At 44.9% G+C, this 18,652-nt stretch overlaps 1 protein-coding gene across 1 annotated transcript in view; it reads right to left on the reverse strand.

Annotated features, from left to right (window-relative positions):
• Nucleotides 1-18,652, reverse strand: part of LOC115195250 (collagen alpha-1(XI) chain) — a 181,933-nt gene that overhangs the window by 80,555 nt on the left and 82,726 nt on the right. Inside the window, exons 21-34 of the mRNA XM_029755026.1 lie at nt 16,999-17,043; nt 15,755-15,808; nt 12,234-12,278; nt 12,003-12,056; nt 11,857-11,901; nt 7,526-7,579; nt 7,299-7,406; nt 6,955-7,008; nt 5,209-5,262; nt 4,804-4,848; nt 4,649-4,702; nt 4,465-4,509; nt 962-1,015; nt 433-486 (exon numbers count right to left, since the gene is read on the reverse strand). Coding sequence (XP_029610886.1) covers nt 433-486; nt 962-1,015; nt 4,465-4,509; nt 4,649-4,702; nt 4,804-4,848; nt 5,209-5,262; nt 6,955-7,008; nt 7,299-7,406; nt 7,526-7,579; nt 11,857-11,901; nt 12,003-12,056; nt 12,234-12,278; nt 15,755-15,808; nt 16,999-17,043 — 765 coding nt within the window. The remainder of the gene's footprint in view (nt 1-432; nt 487-961; nt 1,016-4,464; nt 4,510-4,648; nt 4,703-4,803; nt 4,849-5,208; nt 5,263-6,954; nt 7,009-7,298; nt 7,407-7,525; nt 7,580-11,856; nt 11,902-12,002; nt 12,057-12,233; nt 12,279-15,754; nt 15,809-16,998; nt 17,044-18,652) is intronic.

Below are 18,652 nucleotides of genomic sequence, written 5' to 3' on the forward strand. Positions count from 1 at the left end.
AGATATTACTGCACTGTTGGAGCTGGGAACACAAGCATTTCACTACACCTGTAATATGTCTATGTGACCAACACAATGTAATTTGATTTGATTTAATACAACATTTGATTGGCTATAGAGATTCCCATCCAAGTCTGAGGTATCATAAACACCTCAGGTTAACCAGAGGAGAAGGTCTTTGTGTCTGCAGACTAACAGTGAGCTGTCCAACACCTGAGCTCCTGGTGCTATAAAACCATGCAGACTTGAGGAGAGACAAATCCATCCAGGTGTGAAAAAGTGGACTGGTCAGGAAGGGTTTTTTCCGCCACCGAGAGAGCAGAGGCAGTCTTATGTTTCACACCTGGCAGAAAGTGTCTGTCCGAGTCCACTGGCCAGGTGAGCCCAGGTGTGTGACAGCTCTAACGAGGGGGCGTGGATTGAAACACTCACCGTCTCTCCTCTCTGACCTGGGTGGCCGGGCAACCCGTCCTTTCCAGGTGGTCCCTATGAACCACACAGAGAACATAAACTATCAACGACTGATACGTGAAGGAGGGGAACACCTTCTCCCACATCTAATGGTGGATTCTCGTAGTATTTGTGGTGTGTTGACCAAATGTAATCACTTTTCTTGTTCTATTACAAATACATGGAAAATATATGAAAATAGAACTATTTTTAAACTAAAAACTGTCCGTCCTCCACAGTAATGCCTTGTTCTGTTTTGGAGCAAAGCGGAAACAGGGCTGACTATCGGCCAACGTTAAGTCGAAACTATGAATCAAGCACAAATCAATAGGAGGAAATGAACATGTCTTCTGGCTAGAGGATGATGAGAAACAGGGTTCTGCTTCAGTAACAGTAATGATTACAACACCCAATCAGTGAAACAGCCCAATACATAGCCCACCCTATACAACTGTCTGGCTTTCCTTGAACCTGGAAATGTGACCATGACACTAGGTGAGAGGATACTTACAGGGGGGCCCTTTGGTCCTGAGAACCCGACGGGGCCCTGGGGTCCTTGAGGTCCCTGGAATAACCAGAGAGACAATCAGAGAATGGAAGTGGGGGGTGGGGGGGCAGTCTGAGTCTTAGAAATGAGATGCTCCTAATAGTAACATGGCAGACAATCCGAGGTTTAGCTAGCCTCAGAGAATATGCTGCTGCCTGATCTGATGTGGCTGGGTGTGGCTGGACATGGTTGGGTGGGTGCTGTTGGTTATGGTGTAGTATGGTGTGGTGTGGTGTAGTAGGGTGTAGTGTAGTAGGGTGTAGTGTAGTAGGCTGTGGTGTAGTAAGGTGTAGTGTAGTGTAGTAGGGTGTGGTGTAGTAGGGTGTAGTGTAGTAGGGTGTGGTGTAGTAGGGTGTAGTGTAGTAGGGTGTAGTGTGGTAGGAGGGTGTGGTGTAGTAGGCTGTAGTGTTATAGGGTGTAGTGTAGTAGGAGGGTGTGGTGTAGTAGGGTGTAGTGTAGTAGGGTGTAGTGTAGTAGGAGGGTGTGGTGTAGTAGGCTGTGGTGTAGTAGGGTGTGGTGTAGTGTAGTAGGGTGTAGTGTAGTAGGGTGTGGTGTAGTAGGGTGTAGTGTAGTAGGGTGTAGTGTAGTAGGCTGTGGTGTAGTAGGGTGTAGTGTAGTAGGGTGTGGTGTAGTGTAGTAGGCTGTAGTGTAGTAGGGTGCAGTGTAGTAGGGTGCGATGTAGTAGGGTGTAGTGTAGTATGGTGTGGTGTAGTAGGGTGTGGTGTAGTGTAGTAGGGTGTAGTGTAGTATGGTGTGGTGTAGAAGGGTGTGGTGTAGTAGGGTGTGGTGTAGTAGGGTGTGGTGTAGTAGGGGGTGGTGTAGTAGGGTGTAGTGTAGTAGGGTGTAGTGTAGTGTAGTAGGGTGTGGTGTAGTAGGGTGTAGTGTAGTATGGTGTGGTGTAGAAGGGTGTGGTGTAGTAGGGTGTAGTGTAGTAGGGTGTAGTGTAGTAGGGTGTAGTGTAGTAGGCTGTGGTGTAGTAAGGTGTGGTGTAGTAGGGTGTAGTGTAGTGTAGTAGGGTGTAGTGTAGTAGGGTGTAGTGTAGTAGGGTGTAGTGTAGTAGGGTGTAGTGTAGTGTAGTAGGGTGTGGTGTAGAAGGGTGTAGTGTAGTAGGGTGTAGTGTAGTGTAGTGTAGTAGGGTGTAGTGTAGTAAGGTGTGGTGTAGTAGGGTGTAGTGTAGTGTAGTAGGGTGTAGTGTAGTAAGGTGTGGTGTAGTAGGGTGTAGTATAGTATGGTGTAGTGTAGTAGGCTGTGGTGCAGTAGGGTGTGGTGTAGTGTAGTATGGTGTGGTGTAGTAGGGTGTAGTGTAGTAGGGTGTAGTGTAGTAGGCTGTGGTGTAGTAAGGTGTAGTGTAGTGTAGTAGGGTGTGGTGTAGTAGGGTGTAGTGTAGTAGGGTGTGGTGTAGTAGGGTGTAGTGTAGTAGGGTGTAGTGTAGTAGGGTGTGGTGTAGTAGGGTGTAGTGTGGTAGGAGGGTGTGGTGTAGTAGGGTGTAGTGTAGTAGGGTGTAGTGTAGTAGGGTGTGGTGTAGTAGGGTGTAGTGTAGTAGGGTGTAGTGTAGTAGGGTGTAGTGTAGTAGGCTGTGGTGTAGTAGGGTGTAGTGTAGTGTAGTGTAGTATGGTGTGGTGTAGTAGGCTGTGGTGTAGTAGGGTGTAGTGTAGTAGGGTGTAGTGTAGTAGGGTGCGGTGTAGTAGGGTGTAGTGTAGTTGGGTGTGGTGTAGTATGGTGTGGTGTAGTAGGGTGTGGTGTAGTAGGGGGTGGTGTAGTAGGGTGTGGTGTAGTAGGGTGTAGTGTAGTGTAGTAGGCTGTGGTGTAGTAGGGTGTAGTGTAGTAGGCTGTGGTGTAGTAGGGTGTAGTGTAGTAGGCTGTGGTGTAGTAGGGTGTAGTGTAGTGTAGTGTAGTATGGTGTGGTGTAGTAGGGTGTAGTGTAGTAGGGTGTAGTGTAGTAGGGTGTAGTGTAGTAGGGTGTGGTGTAGTAGGGTGTGGTGTAGTGTAGTAGGGTGTGGTGTAGTAGGGTGTAGTGTAGTAGGCTGTGGTGTAGTAGGGTGTAGTGTAGTGTAGTAGGCTGTGGTGTAGTAGGCTGTGGTGTAGTAGGGTGTAGTGTAGTAGGGTGTAGTGTAGTATGGTGTGGTGTAGTAGGGTGTAGTGTAGTATGGTGTAGTGTAGTAGGGTGTGGTATAGTATGGTGTAGTGTAGTAGGGTGTAGTGTAGTATGGTGTGGTGTAGTAGGGTGTAGTGTAGTAGGGTGTGGTGTAGTAGGGTGTAGTGTAGTGTAGTAGGGTGTAGTGTAGTAGGGTGTGGTGTAGTAGGGTGTAGTGTAGTAGGGTGTAGTGTAGTAGGGTGTAGTGTAGTATGGTGTAGTGTAGTAGGGTGTAGTGTAGTAGGGTGTAGTGTAGTAGGGTGTGGTGTAGTAGGGTGTAGTGTAGTATGGTGTAGTGTAGTAGGGTGTGGTATAGTATGGTGTGGTGTAGTAGGGTGTAGTGTAGTAGGGTGTGGTATAGTATGGTGTAGTGTAGTAGGGTGTAGTGTAGTAGGGTGTAGTGTAGTAGGGTGTGGTGTAGTAGGGTGTGGTGTAGTGTAGTAGGGTGTAGTGTAGTAGGGTGTAGTGTAGTAGGGTGTAGTGTAGTAGGGTGTGGTGTAGTAGGGTGTAGTGTAGTAGGGTGTGGTATAGTATGGTGTAGTGTAGTATGGTGTAGTGTAGTAGGGTGTAGTGTAGTAGGGTGTAGTGTAGTAGGGTGTAGTGTAGTGTAGTAGGGTGTAGTGTAGTAGGGTGTAGTGTAGTAGGGTGTAGTGTAGTAGGGTGTAGTGTAGTGTAGTAGGGTGTAGTGTAGTAGGGTGTAGTGTAGTATGGTGTAGTGTAGTAGGGTGTGGTATAGTATGGTGTAGTGTAGTATGGTGTAGTGTAGTAGGGTGTAGTGTAGTAGGGTGTGGTGTAGTAGGGTGTAGTGTAGTAGGGTGTAGTGTAGTAGGGTGTAGTGTAGTAGGGGTGTGGTATAGTATGGTGTAGTGTAGTAGGGTGTAGTGTAGTGTAGTAGGGGTGTAGTGTAGTAGGGTGTAGTGTAGTAGGGTGTAGTAAGGTGTGGTGTAGTAGGGTGTAGTGTAGTGTAGTAGGGTGTAGTGTAGTAGGGTGTAGTGTAGTAGGGTGTAGTGTAGTAGGGTGTGGTATAGTATGGTGTAGTGTAGTAGGGTGTAGTGTAGTGTAGTAGGGTGTAGTGTAGTAGGGTGTAGTGTAGTGTACCTTCCTTGCTTCCATTGGTGAACACCACGTGTCCAGATTCACCCTTCCACTCTTTATTCCAACCCAACCACCACTATGTCAGACAGGCAGTCAGAACTACCCTTGAAACATCAGAGGTTTAACTGCTTAACTGCTTCTTATTCCAAGCCTTTTCATATTTCATTATTGATGGATCAGCCCCATACACCGGACCATAACCCATCCCCCCTTGGAAGCAGTGTCTTATGGGACTTACTCTCTCGCCAGGCGGGCCAGGTGGCCCGTCGTTGCCCGCGGTGCCCTGCGAAACACAACAGACAGGAAATCAGCATCAGATGTTCTACTGTTTCCCAAGTGGACACCGTAATAAATGACACATAGATATTACCAGTTATACACTGTAGGTATTACCATGTCTTTGAGACGGAGAGTGTAGTTACCTTAGGGCCTGGCTTGCCTGTTGAACCTCTAGCACCGCGACCACCTCGTGGCCCCTGTGAGACAAGGGGAGGACAAAGCTCAGAATACACACTGATATGAGACCAGGTAAGACTTCATACAACACTGGATGAGACTGTGAGGTATGGTGACTTACCGTTGGACCTCTTTGTCCCCTTGGGCCGTTTTTGCCCGCCACGCCCTTTGGAAGAACAGACGAGTGTAAGACATTTAAATTAGACAGAAACCTTAAGATCAATCCAGCCTAAACTTCCTGAGTTAGTTGTTCTCAAAGCGACTCTCCAGGTCTGTGCTAAAACACTCAAGGTGAGTGTGACTTTCTTTCTGTTGAAGATTGGAAAGGAAAGCGTCGACAACAAAGAATAGTTTCACCATCTTTTTCCATCTCTCTTACACATTGATTCTTGGAGGTTGTATTTTGTGCAAAGTCATCAATCAAATTATTTTATAACAGGAATCAACTTCCTTTGGCTTGTGTTATGATACAGTGTGTGTGAGTGCCATACAGAAACAAAAACAGGGACGGGACTATTTATTTTACCCTGGCTCCTTTCTCTCCGTTGGCCCCTGGGAAGCCTGGGAAGCCGCTGGTACCCTGCAGATCAACGAGAATAAATGGAGGGGTCAGGAATCAGTATATCCATGTAATGAGGAATTATTTGAGAGGGTTTTTGCTTTCATTTGTTGTTGTTGTTGACTGTCAACCTCTATTAGTACATAGGAGACACAGAGAGCTCTGTCATATGATGAGTCTGTACCCAGCCTGCACCGTGCCATGGACAGACAACAGACAACAGAATACTCCTCGGCTGAACGGCGACGAGCTCATGACATCACCATCAGAATAATACGATACAAATGTGGTACAAAGCGTAGTTTTACATGATAAAGGAAATGAAACACAAACACGTACGCACACACACTCCCTTTTTCTGTAAAGACTTCAAAAATCATGATGTCTTTGTAAACGTTCTTTGAGATAGCATATCACATGAGTAAATGGAACAGACGCCAAACGACATCAAAAGAAAACTACTGATTTGGGTAAACATGTAAACAGACACACACACACACCGTTCTATGAAGACTTTCTGGTTTCTAATTATGGCTCTTTGTTGTGAAGGCGAGATTCAAAACTAGCTTACCCCGTGTACTTCAGTCCTGGTGTTCACGAAAGCATTCAAACATGAAATCAATCCAGCGTTTTATTTTCCCATCTCAAAGCTTTAGGTATAGTATTTTCTAAGCCTGAATTCACAAAGTCATGTGATGGAAATAGATGGGGCCAAACACTCAGAGTTTGAAAGATTACAGATGTCTCACTATGAAATTGCCATAATTCTAAACCCAAAGGCTTTCAGACACCCATGGCAACACTTCAATAGTTCACTTTATAAGAATCCAGCTTCTGATAGCTCTCAGGCGTAAATTAGCCCTACAGAGTATGTATTAGACACCGTCTCACGGAATGCCACATAATCTTCCAGCATAATGTTTGTAATCTTTTAATCCATATTACCAGTGGATTGCTGAACAGCATATTGCTGGATGTAATGTGTGAGAAAAGGTATTTCCTGTTAGGGGACGTGATATGATGCTAATTACCAAATCTACCTGTCTGTGTTTGACTGTAGATCACTGTAATTGTCATGGTTACAAGAGGGAGATTTGTGCACCATCTAGGTCTCTGAGGACACAATATGCCTTGTTGGTTTCTGGGTGTAAGAAGAATTCTGAGTGAAACAGACAGGCACTATCAACAGTACCTCCATATTGAATCATTGGTTTCTATTGAAAGACAGATCATCCAATGGAACAACCCTGATGAAAAATCCCTGAATGTTCTTCAAGGAACAAAAATGTATGTCTGACATCAGGAAACGCCTTCCTACACTCTTAGAAAAAAAGGTGCTAGCTAGAACCTAAAAGGGTTCTTCGGCTGTTCCTATTGGATAACCCTTTGAAGAACCCTTTTTGGTTCCAGGTAGAACCCTTTTGGTTCCAAGTAGAACTCTTTTGGTTCCAAGTAGAACCCCTTTGAGTTCCATGTAAAGTCCTTTACACAAAGGGTTCTACATGGAACCCAAAATCGTTCTACCTGGAACCAAAAGGGTTTCTGCCTTGAACCAAAAAGAATTATCCTATGGGGACAGCCGAAGAACCCTTTTTTCTAAGAGCGTAGGCGTTTGGTGTGTTTACTGAGATGAGCTGGGTTTTGTGGGATGCTTTTCATTAAAGTTTTCCCAGAAATCCTCATAGGCATCACAGAGTGGGTTTGTTTACATACCTTTGGTCCTTGTCTTCCTGGGTAGCCGGGTAACCCTGGAACACCCAGTTTTCCCTGAAGACAACAGAAAAGTCAACATAAACTAATATTTGAATGAGCACAATGTATTGGTAAACAGTTGTACATGAAGGTCGACTGACCGAAAGCTTAGAAATATGCATCTGACTGGAAGTTTTCTGAAACTTATTCCTGTTTCAAACAGTTGTACTGTAAAATGGAATTCAAGTATTTCCACAGGCTTGGGGGATATGCTGCTAACAGATTGACCTTACAGGACAAAAAGTCATATGCTGTTAACAGATTCACCTCACAGGACAAAGAGAGAGTGAGAATGAAGACTTTACCTTCTCTCCAGCACCCCCCATGGAGCCAGACTCTCCGTTGGGGCCTGCTCTGCCCTTGGGACCCTCAGGTCCTTCCTCACCACGGGGCCCAAGCATACCAAGCTCACCCTGAGCACATCCAACAGACAACAGATATGATATTGCACCATTACTGTAGCCTATGGTGGAAAGTGTACCATACACATGACAATGATGGCTGAATCGGTATCATTGAGTTGTCAACTCACCCTGTCACCTTTGAGACCCATGTCTCCCTTGAAACCAGGGAAACCGTCCTCGCCCTGAAATCAGAGGGAACATCAATCAAAGGGTTACTTGTTTTGTTGCTTTGTAGGAGATTAAATGGACCTCAGAGATTAAATGGACCTCAGAGATTAAATGGACCTCAGAGATTAAATGGACCTCAGAGATTAAATTGACCTCAGAGATTGAATCGACCTCAGAGATTGAATGGACCTCAGAGATTGAATGGACCTCAGAGATTGAATGGATCTCAGAGATTAAATCAACCTCAGAGATTGAATGGATCTCAGCGATTGAATGGACCTCAGAGATTGAATGGACCTCAGCGATTGAATGGACCTCAGAGATTGAATGGACCTCAGAGATTGAATGGACCTCAGAGATTGAATGGATCTCAGAGATTAAATCGACCTCAGAGATTGAATGGACCTCAGAGATTGAATGGACCTTTAAGTAACTGTCGTTATGTGTAAGTGATCATGGGAATTCAGTATGCCTTGAGTTTGTACATAATTGTAACCTAATTGCTGTGACAGAGTACCTTAGGATACATATTTATTTTTAAAAGAGAATTTTGTTTTAATCTAATAGCAACGCTAGACATGTCTATGAATCTGAGCTGTAGCTTTCCATTATGAAACAGGGAACCTCATTTGATACATCTGTATGCCATGAAGACTACTGTCACCTGGTGGCCAAGGAGGGGAATGACACTGCATGTCCACAAGAGCAACAGCCACTGCTCTGTCTTTATTATGCTGCTGTAGGGACGTGTGCTTGATCATTAGAACACATGGTGGATGAGTTAACAAGAGAATAAGGAAACCTCTCTTTGTCCCTTTCACCCTCTGTTCTCTCCATCCATCTGTCTCTCACTGTCTCCTTTCTCTCCATCCATCTGTCTCTCACTGCCTCCTTTATTTATATCTGTTCTCTGTCTCTCTCTGCCTCCTTTATTTATATCTGTTCTCTGTCTCTCACTGTCTCCTTTCTCTCTGTTCTCTGTCTCTCACTGCCTCCTTTATTTATATCTGTTCTCTGTCTCTCACTGCCTCCTTTCTCTCTGTTCTCTGTCTCTCACTGACTCCTTTCTCTCTGTTCTCTGTCTCTCACTGACTCCTTTCTCTCTGTTCTCTGTCTCTCTCTGCCTCCTTTATTTATATCTGTTCTCTGTCTCTCACTGTCTCCTTTCTCTCTGTTCTCTGTCTCTCACTGTCTCCTTTATTTATATCTGTTCTCTGTCTCTCACTGCCTCCTTTATTTATATCTGTTCTCTGTCTCTCTCTGCCTCCTTTATTTATATCTGTTCTCTGTCTCTCTCTGCCTCCTTTATTTATATCTGTTCTCTGTCTCTCACTGCCTCCTTTATTTATATCTGTTCTCTGTCTCTCACTGCCTCCTTTATTTATATCTGTTCTCTGTCTCTCACTGTCTCCTTTCTCTCTGTTCTCTGTCTCTCACTGCCTCCTTTATTTATATCTGTTCTCTGTCTCTCACTGCCTCCTTTATTTATATCTGTTCTCTGTCTCTCACTGACTCCTTTCTCTCTGTTCTCTGTCTCTCTCTGCCTCCTTTATTTATATCTGTTCTCTGTCTCTCACTGTCTCCTTTCTCTCTGTTCTCTGTCTCTCACTGCCTCCTTTATTTATATCTGTTCTCTGTCTCTCACTGCCTCCTTTATTTATATCTGTTCTCTGTCTCTCACTGACTCCTTTCTCTCTGTTCTCTGTCTCTCTCTGCCTCCTTTATTTATATCTGTTCTCTGTCTCTCTCTGCCTCCTTTATTTATATCTGTTCTCTGTCTCTCACTGTCTTCTTTCTCTCTGTTCTCTGTCTCTCACTGCCTCCTTTATTTATATCTGTTCTCTGTCTCTCACTGCCTCCTTTCTCTCTGTTCTCTGTCTCTCTCTGCCTCCTTTATTTATATCTGTTCTCTGTCTCTCACTGTCTCCTTTCTCCCTGTTCTCTGTCTCTCACTGCCTCCTTTCTCTCTGTTCTCTGTCTCTCACTGACTCCTTTCTCTCTGTTCTCGTTCTCTCACTGACTCCTTTCTCTCTGTTCTCTGTCTCTCACTGCCTCCTTTATTTATATCTGTTCTCTGTCTCTCTCTGCCTCCTTTATTTATATCTGTTCTCTGTCTCTCACTGTCTCCTTTCTCTCTGTTCTCTGTCTCTCACTGCCTCCTTTATTTATATCTGTTCTCTGTCTCTCACTGCCTCCTTTATTTATATCTGTTCTCTGTCTCTCACTGACTCCTTTCTCTCTGTTCTCTGTCTCTCTCTGCCTCCTTTATTTATATCTGTTCTCTGTCTCTCTCTGCCTCCTTTATTTATATCTGTTCTCTGTCTCTCACTGTCTTCTTTCTCTCTGTTCTCTGTCTCTCACTGCCTCCTTTATTTATATCTGTTCTCTGTCTCTCACTGCCTCCTTTCTCTCTGTTCTCTGTCTCTCTCTGCCTCCTTTATTTATATCTGTTCTCTGTCTCTCACTGTCTCCTTTCTCTCTGTTCTCTGTCTCTCACTGCCTCCTTTCTCTCTGTTCTCTGTCTCTCACTGACTCCTTTCTCTCTGTTCTCGTTCTCTCACTGACTCCTTTCTCTCTGTTCTCTGTCTCTCACTGCCTCCTTTATTTATATCTGTTCTCTGTCTCTCTCTGCCTCCTTTATTTATATCTGTTCTCTGTCTCTCTCTGCCTCCTTTATTTATATCTGTTCTCTGTCTCTCACTGCCTCCTTTCTCTGTTCTCTGTCTCTCACTGTCTCCTTTATTTATATCTGTTCTCTGTCTCTCACTGCCTCCTTTCTCTCTGTTCTCTGTCTCTCACTGCCTCCTTTCTCTCTGTTCTCTGTCTCTCACTGCCTCCTTTCTCTCTGTTCTCGTTCTCTCACTGACTCCTTTCTCTCTGTTCTCTGTCTCTCACTGCCTCCTTTATTTATATCTGTTCTCTGTCTCTCACTGCCTCCTTTATTTATATCTGTTCTCTGTCTCTCTCTGCTTCCTTTATTTATATCTGTTCTCTGTCTCTCACTGTCTCCTTTATTTATATCTGTTCTCTGTCTCTCACCCCCTCCTTTCTCTCTGTTCTCTGTCTCTCACTGCCTCCTTTCTCTCTGTTCTCTGTCTCTCACTGACTCCTTTCTCTCTGTTCTCGTTCTCTCACTGACTCCTTTCTCTCTGTTCTCTGTCTCTCACTGACTCCTTTCTCTCTGTTCTCGTTCTCTCACTGACTCCTTTCTCTCTGTTCTCTGTCTCTCACTGTCTTCTTTCTCTCTGTTCTCTGTCTCTCACTCTCCTTTCTCTCTGTTCTCTGTCTCTCACTGTCTCCTTTCTCTCTGTTCTCTGTCTCTCACTGTCTCCTTTCTCTCTGTTCTCTGTCTCTCACTGTCTCCTTTCTCTCTGTTCTTGGTCTCACACTGTCTCCTTTATTTATCTCTGTTGTTGTTCTCTGAGTCTCTCTGTGCAGCCTGTCACCTGTTTGTGTCTCTTCTCCTCCTAACACATAATGCAGTTGTGTGGGTGCACTCAAAGCATTGAAACCATGTTTTATGTTTCACAACAAGCCCTCACCTCTGGGATGGTGTGCATTCATGTTCTATTCAGAACCAACACTACCTTCCTTCCTCAAGGTTTTGGGATTGCATTAAAATCTCAACATAAGTACATTTAAAACCTAACTTCAGTTTTAACCCTGATATCCATGGTGTTACTGTTGTAAAGACAACATTTTAATAGTGAATCAGCATCATGCTCTTGGTTTTCAATTATATTCATGTATTCATACAAAGAGGCTGTTCTAATACAGTTAGGAGTAGTGGGGACATTTTGGACTGCAGAAAGACTTTGTGACAGGACTTTGTCAATGGGACAACCCTGATGAAATATCCTTGAAGGTTCTTCAAGGAACGAACATGTCTGACATCAGGAAACTCCTTCCTACACTCTTAGCACCTTTTTTCTATCTAGAACCTAAAAGGGTTCTTCGGCTGTTGCTATTGGATAACCCTTTGAAGAACCCTTTTTGGTTCCAGGTAGAACCCTTTTGAGTTCCATGTAGAGTCCTTTACACAAAGGGTTCTACATGGAACCCAACATAGTTCTACCTGGAACCAAAAGAGGTTCTGCCTTGAACCAAAAATAGTTATCCTATGGGGACAGCCGAAGAACCCTTTTGGAACTCTTTATTTCTAAGAGTGTAGGCATTTTGGACTGCAGGAAGTCTTTGTGACAGGACTTTTTGAGAGAACGTTGTGTTCCAACTCATTGGTCAGATAGGACAGGGCAGGAATACGAAGCGTTTTGAAAAGAGGAAGCTTTACCTTCTCTCCCTTTCCACCCTTCAGTCCACGAACGCCATCAGCACCCTAACAGACAGACAGAAAACAGACCACAGTTACCAACCTGACACGTCGTCCCACCTTAAGGATGTTACTGAACATTACCTGGGTGGGCTACAACACCATACCTTGACACCACGATGACCGGGATAACCAATAGGACCTTGAGGACCTGCCTGGCCCTGCAGAAGACAGAGAGAGAGAGAGAGAGAGAGAGAGAGAGAGAGCACAATGTCTTCATTAGTCTCTCAATAAGAAATATGTCATAAACCATTCAAATTATTCTGTTTATGTATCATATTCAAAATAATTAAATATAAATCAATCAATTAATAAACAAATACATGAATTGCACTTACTAAAGCTCCCTTCTCACCAGTTGGACCTTCTTTACCAGGATGGCCCTGTAAGAAAATACATTACACAAATGACTTTACTCTACTATGGATGCTCTGTGTTACATAAACCGTCTATGGGCCACCTCGAGTCTGATGTCTCTATGAAATACATCTGTACTTCAGAAAGTTCTAGCTTGATTCTATGGAATACATCTGTACTTCAGAAAGTTCTAGCTTGATTCTATGGAATACATCTGTACTTCAGAAAGTTCTAGCTTGATTCTATGGAATACATCTGTACATCAGAAAGTTCTCGCTTGATTCTATGGAATACATCTGTACATCAGATAGTTCTCGCTTGATTCTATGGAATACATCTGCACATCAGAAAGTTGTCGCTTGATTCTATGGAATACATCTGTACATCAGAAAGTTCTAGCTTGATTCTATGGAATACATCTGTACTTCAGAAAGTTCTAGCTTGATTCTATGGAATACATCTGTACATCAGAAAGTTCTAGCTTGATTCTATGGAATACATCTGTACATCAGACTAGTGATGGAGGCTTTAACAATCCTAGCTCCAGGTTCAGTCTGACTGACTGGTTAGTTTACGTACGGAGAGACCTTTAACTTGTACGCCTGCTGTGAATTAAACGTGTGAGGAGACAGAAGGCTGTAAATGAGAATGCTTTAGGCCTCAGGATGCCTCTCTCTCACCCTGACCCTTAGGCCTCAGGATGCCTCTCTCTCACACTGACCCTTAGGCCTCAGGATGCCTCTCTCTCACCCTGACCCTTAGGCCTCAGGATGCCTCTCTCTCACACTGACCCTTAGGCCTCAGGATGCCTCTCTCTCACCCTGACCATCACACTGTAGGTTATACAATAGTACAACATTCAAAGAGATGTTGGATGGTGGTTTGTAGTGGAAGGGAGACATGTTGGATGGTGGTTTGTAGTGGAAGGGAGACATGTTGGATGGTAGTTTGTAGTGGAAGGGAGACATGTTGGATGGTAGTTTGTAGTGGAAGGGAGACATGTTGGATGGTGGTTTGTAGTGGAAGGGAGACATGTTGGATGGTAGTTTGTAGTGGAAGGGAGACATGTTGGATGGTAGTTTGTAGTGGAAGGGAGACATGTTGGATGGTGGTTTGTAGTGGAAGGGAGACATGTTGGATGGTAGTTTGTAGTGGAAGGGAGACATGTTGGATGGTGGTTTGTAGTGGAAGGGAGACATGTTGGATGGTAGTTTGTAGTGGAAGGGAGACATGTTGGATGGTGGTTTGTGGTGGAAGGGAGACATGTTGGATGGTAGTTTGTGGTGGAAAGGAGCGATGTTGGATGGCCATTTCTAGAAGTGTCAAGCCACTCCTGTAAACAACAGCGAGAAGAATACATTTTCTCCCACTGCATATGGACATGTAGTGGTCGCTGTGGGGTGCTAGGTTGTTAGGGAACAGATGAGCTGAGCGGGTGTGAAAAGAACAGCACATACAGGAGACTCAAACTAGTCAGATAACGACATTTAATATCACCATCACAATGTAGATGTCACTAGCCACACTCGTCTATAAACTACAGTGTGTACTGGTGGGTGTCCTACTCCTCTATAAACTACAGTATGTACTGGTGGGTTGTCCTACTCCTCTATAAACTACAGTATGTACTGGTGGGTTGTCCTACTCCTCTATAAACTACAGTATGTACTGGTGGGTTGTTCTACTCCTCTATAAACTACAGTATGTACTGGTGGGTTGTCCTACTCCTCTATAAACTACAGTATGTACTGGTGGGTTGTCCTACTCCTCTATAAACTACAGTACGTACTGGTGGGTTGTCCTACTCCTCTATAAACTACAGTATGTACTGGTGGGTCGTCCTACTCCTCTATAAACTACAGTATGTACTGGTGGGTTGTCCTACTCCTCTATAAACTACAGTATCTACTGGTGGGTTGTGCTACTCCTCTATAAACTACAGTATGTACTGGTGGGTTGTCCTACTCCTCTATAAACTACAGTATGTACTGGCGGGTCGTCCTACTCCTCTATAAACTACAGTATGTACTGGTGGGTTGTCCTACTCCTCTATAAACTACAGTATGTACTGGTGGGTTGTCATACTCCTCTATAAACTACAGTATGTACTGGTGGGTTGTCCTACTCCTCTATAAACTACAGTATCTACTGGTGGGTTGTCCTACTCCTCTATAAACTACAGTATGTCCTGGTGGGTTGTCCTACTCCTCTATAAACTACAGTATGTACTGGTGGGTTGTCCTACTCCTCTATAAACTACAGTATGTACTGGTGGGTTGTCCTACTCCTCTATAAACTACAGTATGTACTGGTGGGTTGTCATACTCCTCTATAAACTACAGTATCTACTGGTGGGTTGTCCTACTCCTCTATAAACTACAGTATGTACTGGTGGGTTGTCCTACTCCTCTATAAACTACAGTATGTACTGGTGGGTTGTCCTACTCCTCTATAAACTACAGTATGTACTGGTGGGTTGTCCTACTCCTCTATAAACTACAGTATGTACTGGTGGGTTGTCCTACTCCTCTATAAACTACAGTATGTACTGGTGGGTTGTCATACTCCTCTATAAACTACAGTATGTACTGGTGGGTTGTCCTACTCCTCTATAAACTACAGTATGTACTGGTGGGTTGTCCTACTCCTCTATAAACTACAGTATCTACTGGTGGGTTGTCCTACTCCTCTATAAACTACAGTATGTCCTGGTGGGTTGTCCTACTCCTCTATAAACTACAGTATGTACTGGTGGGTTGTCCTACTCCTCTATAAACTACAGTATGTACTGGTGGGTTGTCCTACTCCTCTATAAACTACAGTATGTACTGGTGGGTTGTCATACTCCTCTATAAACTACAGTATGTACTGGTGTGTTGTCCTACTCCTCTATAAACTACAGTATCTACTGGTGGGTTGTCCTACTCCTCTATAAACTACAGTATGTACTGGTGGGTTGTCCTACTCCTCTATAAACTACAGTATGTACTGGTGGGTTGTCCTACTCCTCTATAAACTACAGTATCTACTGGTGGGTTGTGCTACTCCTCTATAAACTACAGTATGTACTGGTGGGTTGTCCTACTCCTCTATAAACTACAGTATGTACTGGTGGGTTGTCCTACTCCTCTATAAACTACAGTATCTACTGGTGGGTCGTCCTACTCCTCTATAAACTACAGTATGTACTGGTGGGTTGTCCTACTCCTCTATAAACTACAGTATGTACTGGTGGGTTGTCCTACTCCTCTATAAACTACAGTATGTACTGGTGGGTTGTCCTACTCCTCTATAAACTACAGTATGTACTGGTGGGTTGTCCTACTCCTCTATAAACTACAGTATGTACTGGTGGGTTGTCCTACTCCTCTATAAACTACAGTATGTACTGGTGGGTTGTCCTACTCCTCTATAAACTACAGTATCTACTGGTGGGTTGTCTGAGTCAACAGTGTGAGAGGAGGAGAAGAGTGTGAGACAGAGTTAACAGAAGATCACGTACATGAGGCCCATCTGATCCAGGTAAACCGGCCAACCCCGACCTGCCGTGAGGCCCCTGTACACAGAGACACATAGAAACACTGATTGGTCAAAGGTCAAAATAACACTGTACACTACTTTAACAATGTATCTGCTGACCTCAGGTCTGTTTCTGGGACAACTGAGATCACCTTGGAGAAAAACTATCTGAGAATAAGACTATGTTTATGTTCCAGATGAGGTACTAGGTCCTCCGAGGAGGTACTAGGTCCTCCTCCGAGGTACTAGGTCCTCCTCCGAGGTACTAGGTCCTCCTCCGAGGTACTAGGTCCTCCTCCGAGGTACTAGGTCCTCCGGAGGTACTAGGTCCTCCGAGGAGGTACTAGGTCCTCCGAGGAGGTACTAGGTCCTCCGAGGAGGTAGTAGGTCCTCCTCCGAGGTACTAGGTCCTCCGAGGAGGTAGAGTACTAGGTCCTCCTCCGAGGTACTAGGTCCTCCGAGGAGGTACTAGGTCCTCCGAGGAGGTACAGTACTAGGTCCTCCGAGGAAGTACTAGGTCCTCCGAGGAGGTACTAGGTCCTCCTCCGAGGTACTAGGTCCTCCGAGGAGGTAGAGTACTAGGTCCTCCGAGGAGGTAGAGTACTAGGTCCTCCGAGGATGTAGTAGGTCCTCCGAGGAGGTAGAGTACTAGGTCCTCCGAGGAGATAGTAGGTCCTCCGAGGAGGTAGTAGGTCCTCCGAGGAGGTAGTAGGTCCTCCGAGGAAGTACTAGGTCCTCCGAGGAAGTACTAGGTCCTCCGAGGAGGTACTAGGTCCTCCGAGGAGGTACTAGGTCCTCCGAGGAGGTAGAGTACTAGGTCCTCCGAGGAGATAGTAGGTCCTCCGAGGAGGTAGTAGGTCCTCCGAGGAGGTAGTAGGTCCTCCGAGGAAGTACTAGGTCCCCCGAGGAAGTACTAGGTCCTCCGAGGAGGTAGAGTACTAGGTCCTCCGAGGAGGTACTAGGTCCTCCGAGGAAGTACTAGGTCCTCAGAGGAGATACTAGGTCCTCAGAGGAGGTACTAGGTTCTCAGAGGAGATACTAGGTTATCAGAGGAGGTACTAGTACTATGGTAAACAAGTATTTTCCAGTCTGTGTATTGTGTACTTTAAATCTACATCTAATAGATCAGACATTTTCCAGTTTGTGTTTTGGACCAGTAACTTACAAACACAACACTTTCAGGTCAGTTTTGTTGACAAGCAACAGAAGAGCAGAGCTCCAACTTACTCTTTCACCAGGTGGTCCGATGGGACCTTGAGGACCAGGAAGTCCCTGCAGGACAGAAGCAGACAGACAACTTCAGAGTCTGTTGCCATAACTGCAACACAAGCACATATACGCACATGCTCACAAATGCGTACACACACACGCGTACACACACACGTACACGTACACGTACACACACACACACACACACACACACACACACACACACACACACACACACACACACACACACACACACACACACACACACACACACACACACACACACACACACACACACACACACACACACACACACACACACGCACACAAAGCTGGGGACATGGAGGGGCATATGGGACTCAGCGGAAGGTACTAACTCACGTGTGGGGGTAAGAATGTTGGGACTGTATTTGTTCTTGAGTGTGTGTGTGCGCGCGCGTGTGTGTGTGCGTGAATTTGTGTGTGTGTGTGTACGCGTGTGTGTGTGTACGCATTTGTGTGTACGCATGTGTGTGTGTGTGTGTGTGTGTGTGTGTGTGTGTGTGTGTGTGTGTGTGTGGCAAAGAGAATAATCTGAGGCTGTGCTGGCACTCGGGGAGCCTGCTGCAGGCATTCCACAGACATGAATGAGATACTTTCACCGCTTTGCTCAACCCCCAGAAACCTAAGAAAATCTCTCTGTTCATGCCTTCTATAGCTCCAGGGAGAAAGAGGGGGAGACAAAGAGGGGGAGGAAAAGAGGGAAGGGGAGGGGAGGGGGAGAGGAGGAGGAAGAGGAGGTGAGGAGGGGAGAGGAGGAGGAGGAAGAGGAGGGGAGGAGAGGAGGAGGGGAGAGGAGGAGGAGGAGGGGAGGAGAGGAGGAGGAGGGGAGAGGAGGAGGATGAGGTGAGGAGGGGAGAGGAGGAGGGGAGAGGAGGAGGAGGAAGAGGAGGTGAGGAAGGGAGAGGAGGAGGGGAGAGGAGGAGGAGGAGGAAGAGGAGCTGAGGAAGGGAGGGGAGAGGAGGGGAGGGGGAGCAGAAGAGGAAAGATACATAATTGATGATGTAAATTATCATCAAAGAGCAGTATATTTCCATAAGATGTTGACATAACACCTCATAAATGAGAGTGAGACTATTATCTATTTTCAGACATTACACACAAATAAAGACACATTGTTCATGTGTGTGCTGAGTGTCAATAGCAACTTCAACCCATATCAACAGTATACTCTTCCAAACTAGTCTTTATTGTAAACATACAGTGCATTCGGAAAGTATTCAGACCCCTTGACTTTTTCCACATTTTGTTACATTACAGCCTTATTCTAAAATGGCTGAAATTATTTGTTGTACTCATCAACCTAGACACAATACCCCACAATGACAAAGCAAAACAGGTTTTGATTTCCTTTTGCAAATGTATAAAAAAAAATAGAAAATGAGAAATACCTTATATACATAAGTATTGAGACCCTTTCCTATGAGAATTGAGCTCAGGTGCATCCTGTTTCCATTGATCATCCTTGAGATGTTTCTACATCTTGATTGGAGTCCACCTGTGGTAAATTCAATTGATTGAACATGATTTGGAAAGAAACACACCTGTCTATTTAAGGTCCCACAGTTGACAGTTCATGTCAGGGCAAAAACCAAGCCATGAGGTCGAAGGAATTGTCCGTAGAGCTCTGAGA

This window comes from Salmo trutta, chromosome 6 (genome assembly GCF_901001165.1).
Source record: "Salmo trutta chromosome 6, fSalTru1.1, whole genome shotgun sequence".
Classification (NCBI taxonomy): domain Eukaryota; kingdom Metazoa; phylum Chordata; class Actinopteri; order Salmoniformes; family Salmonidae; genus Salmo; species Salmo trutta.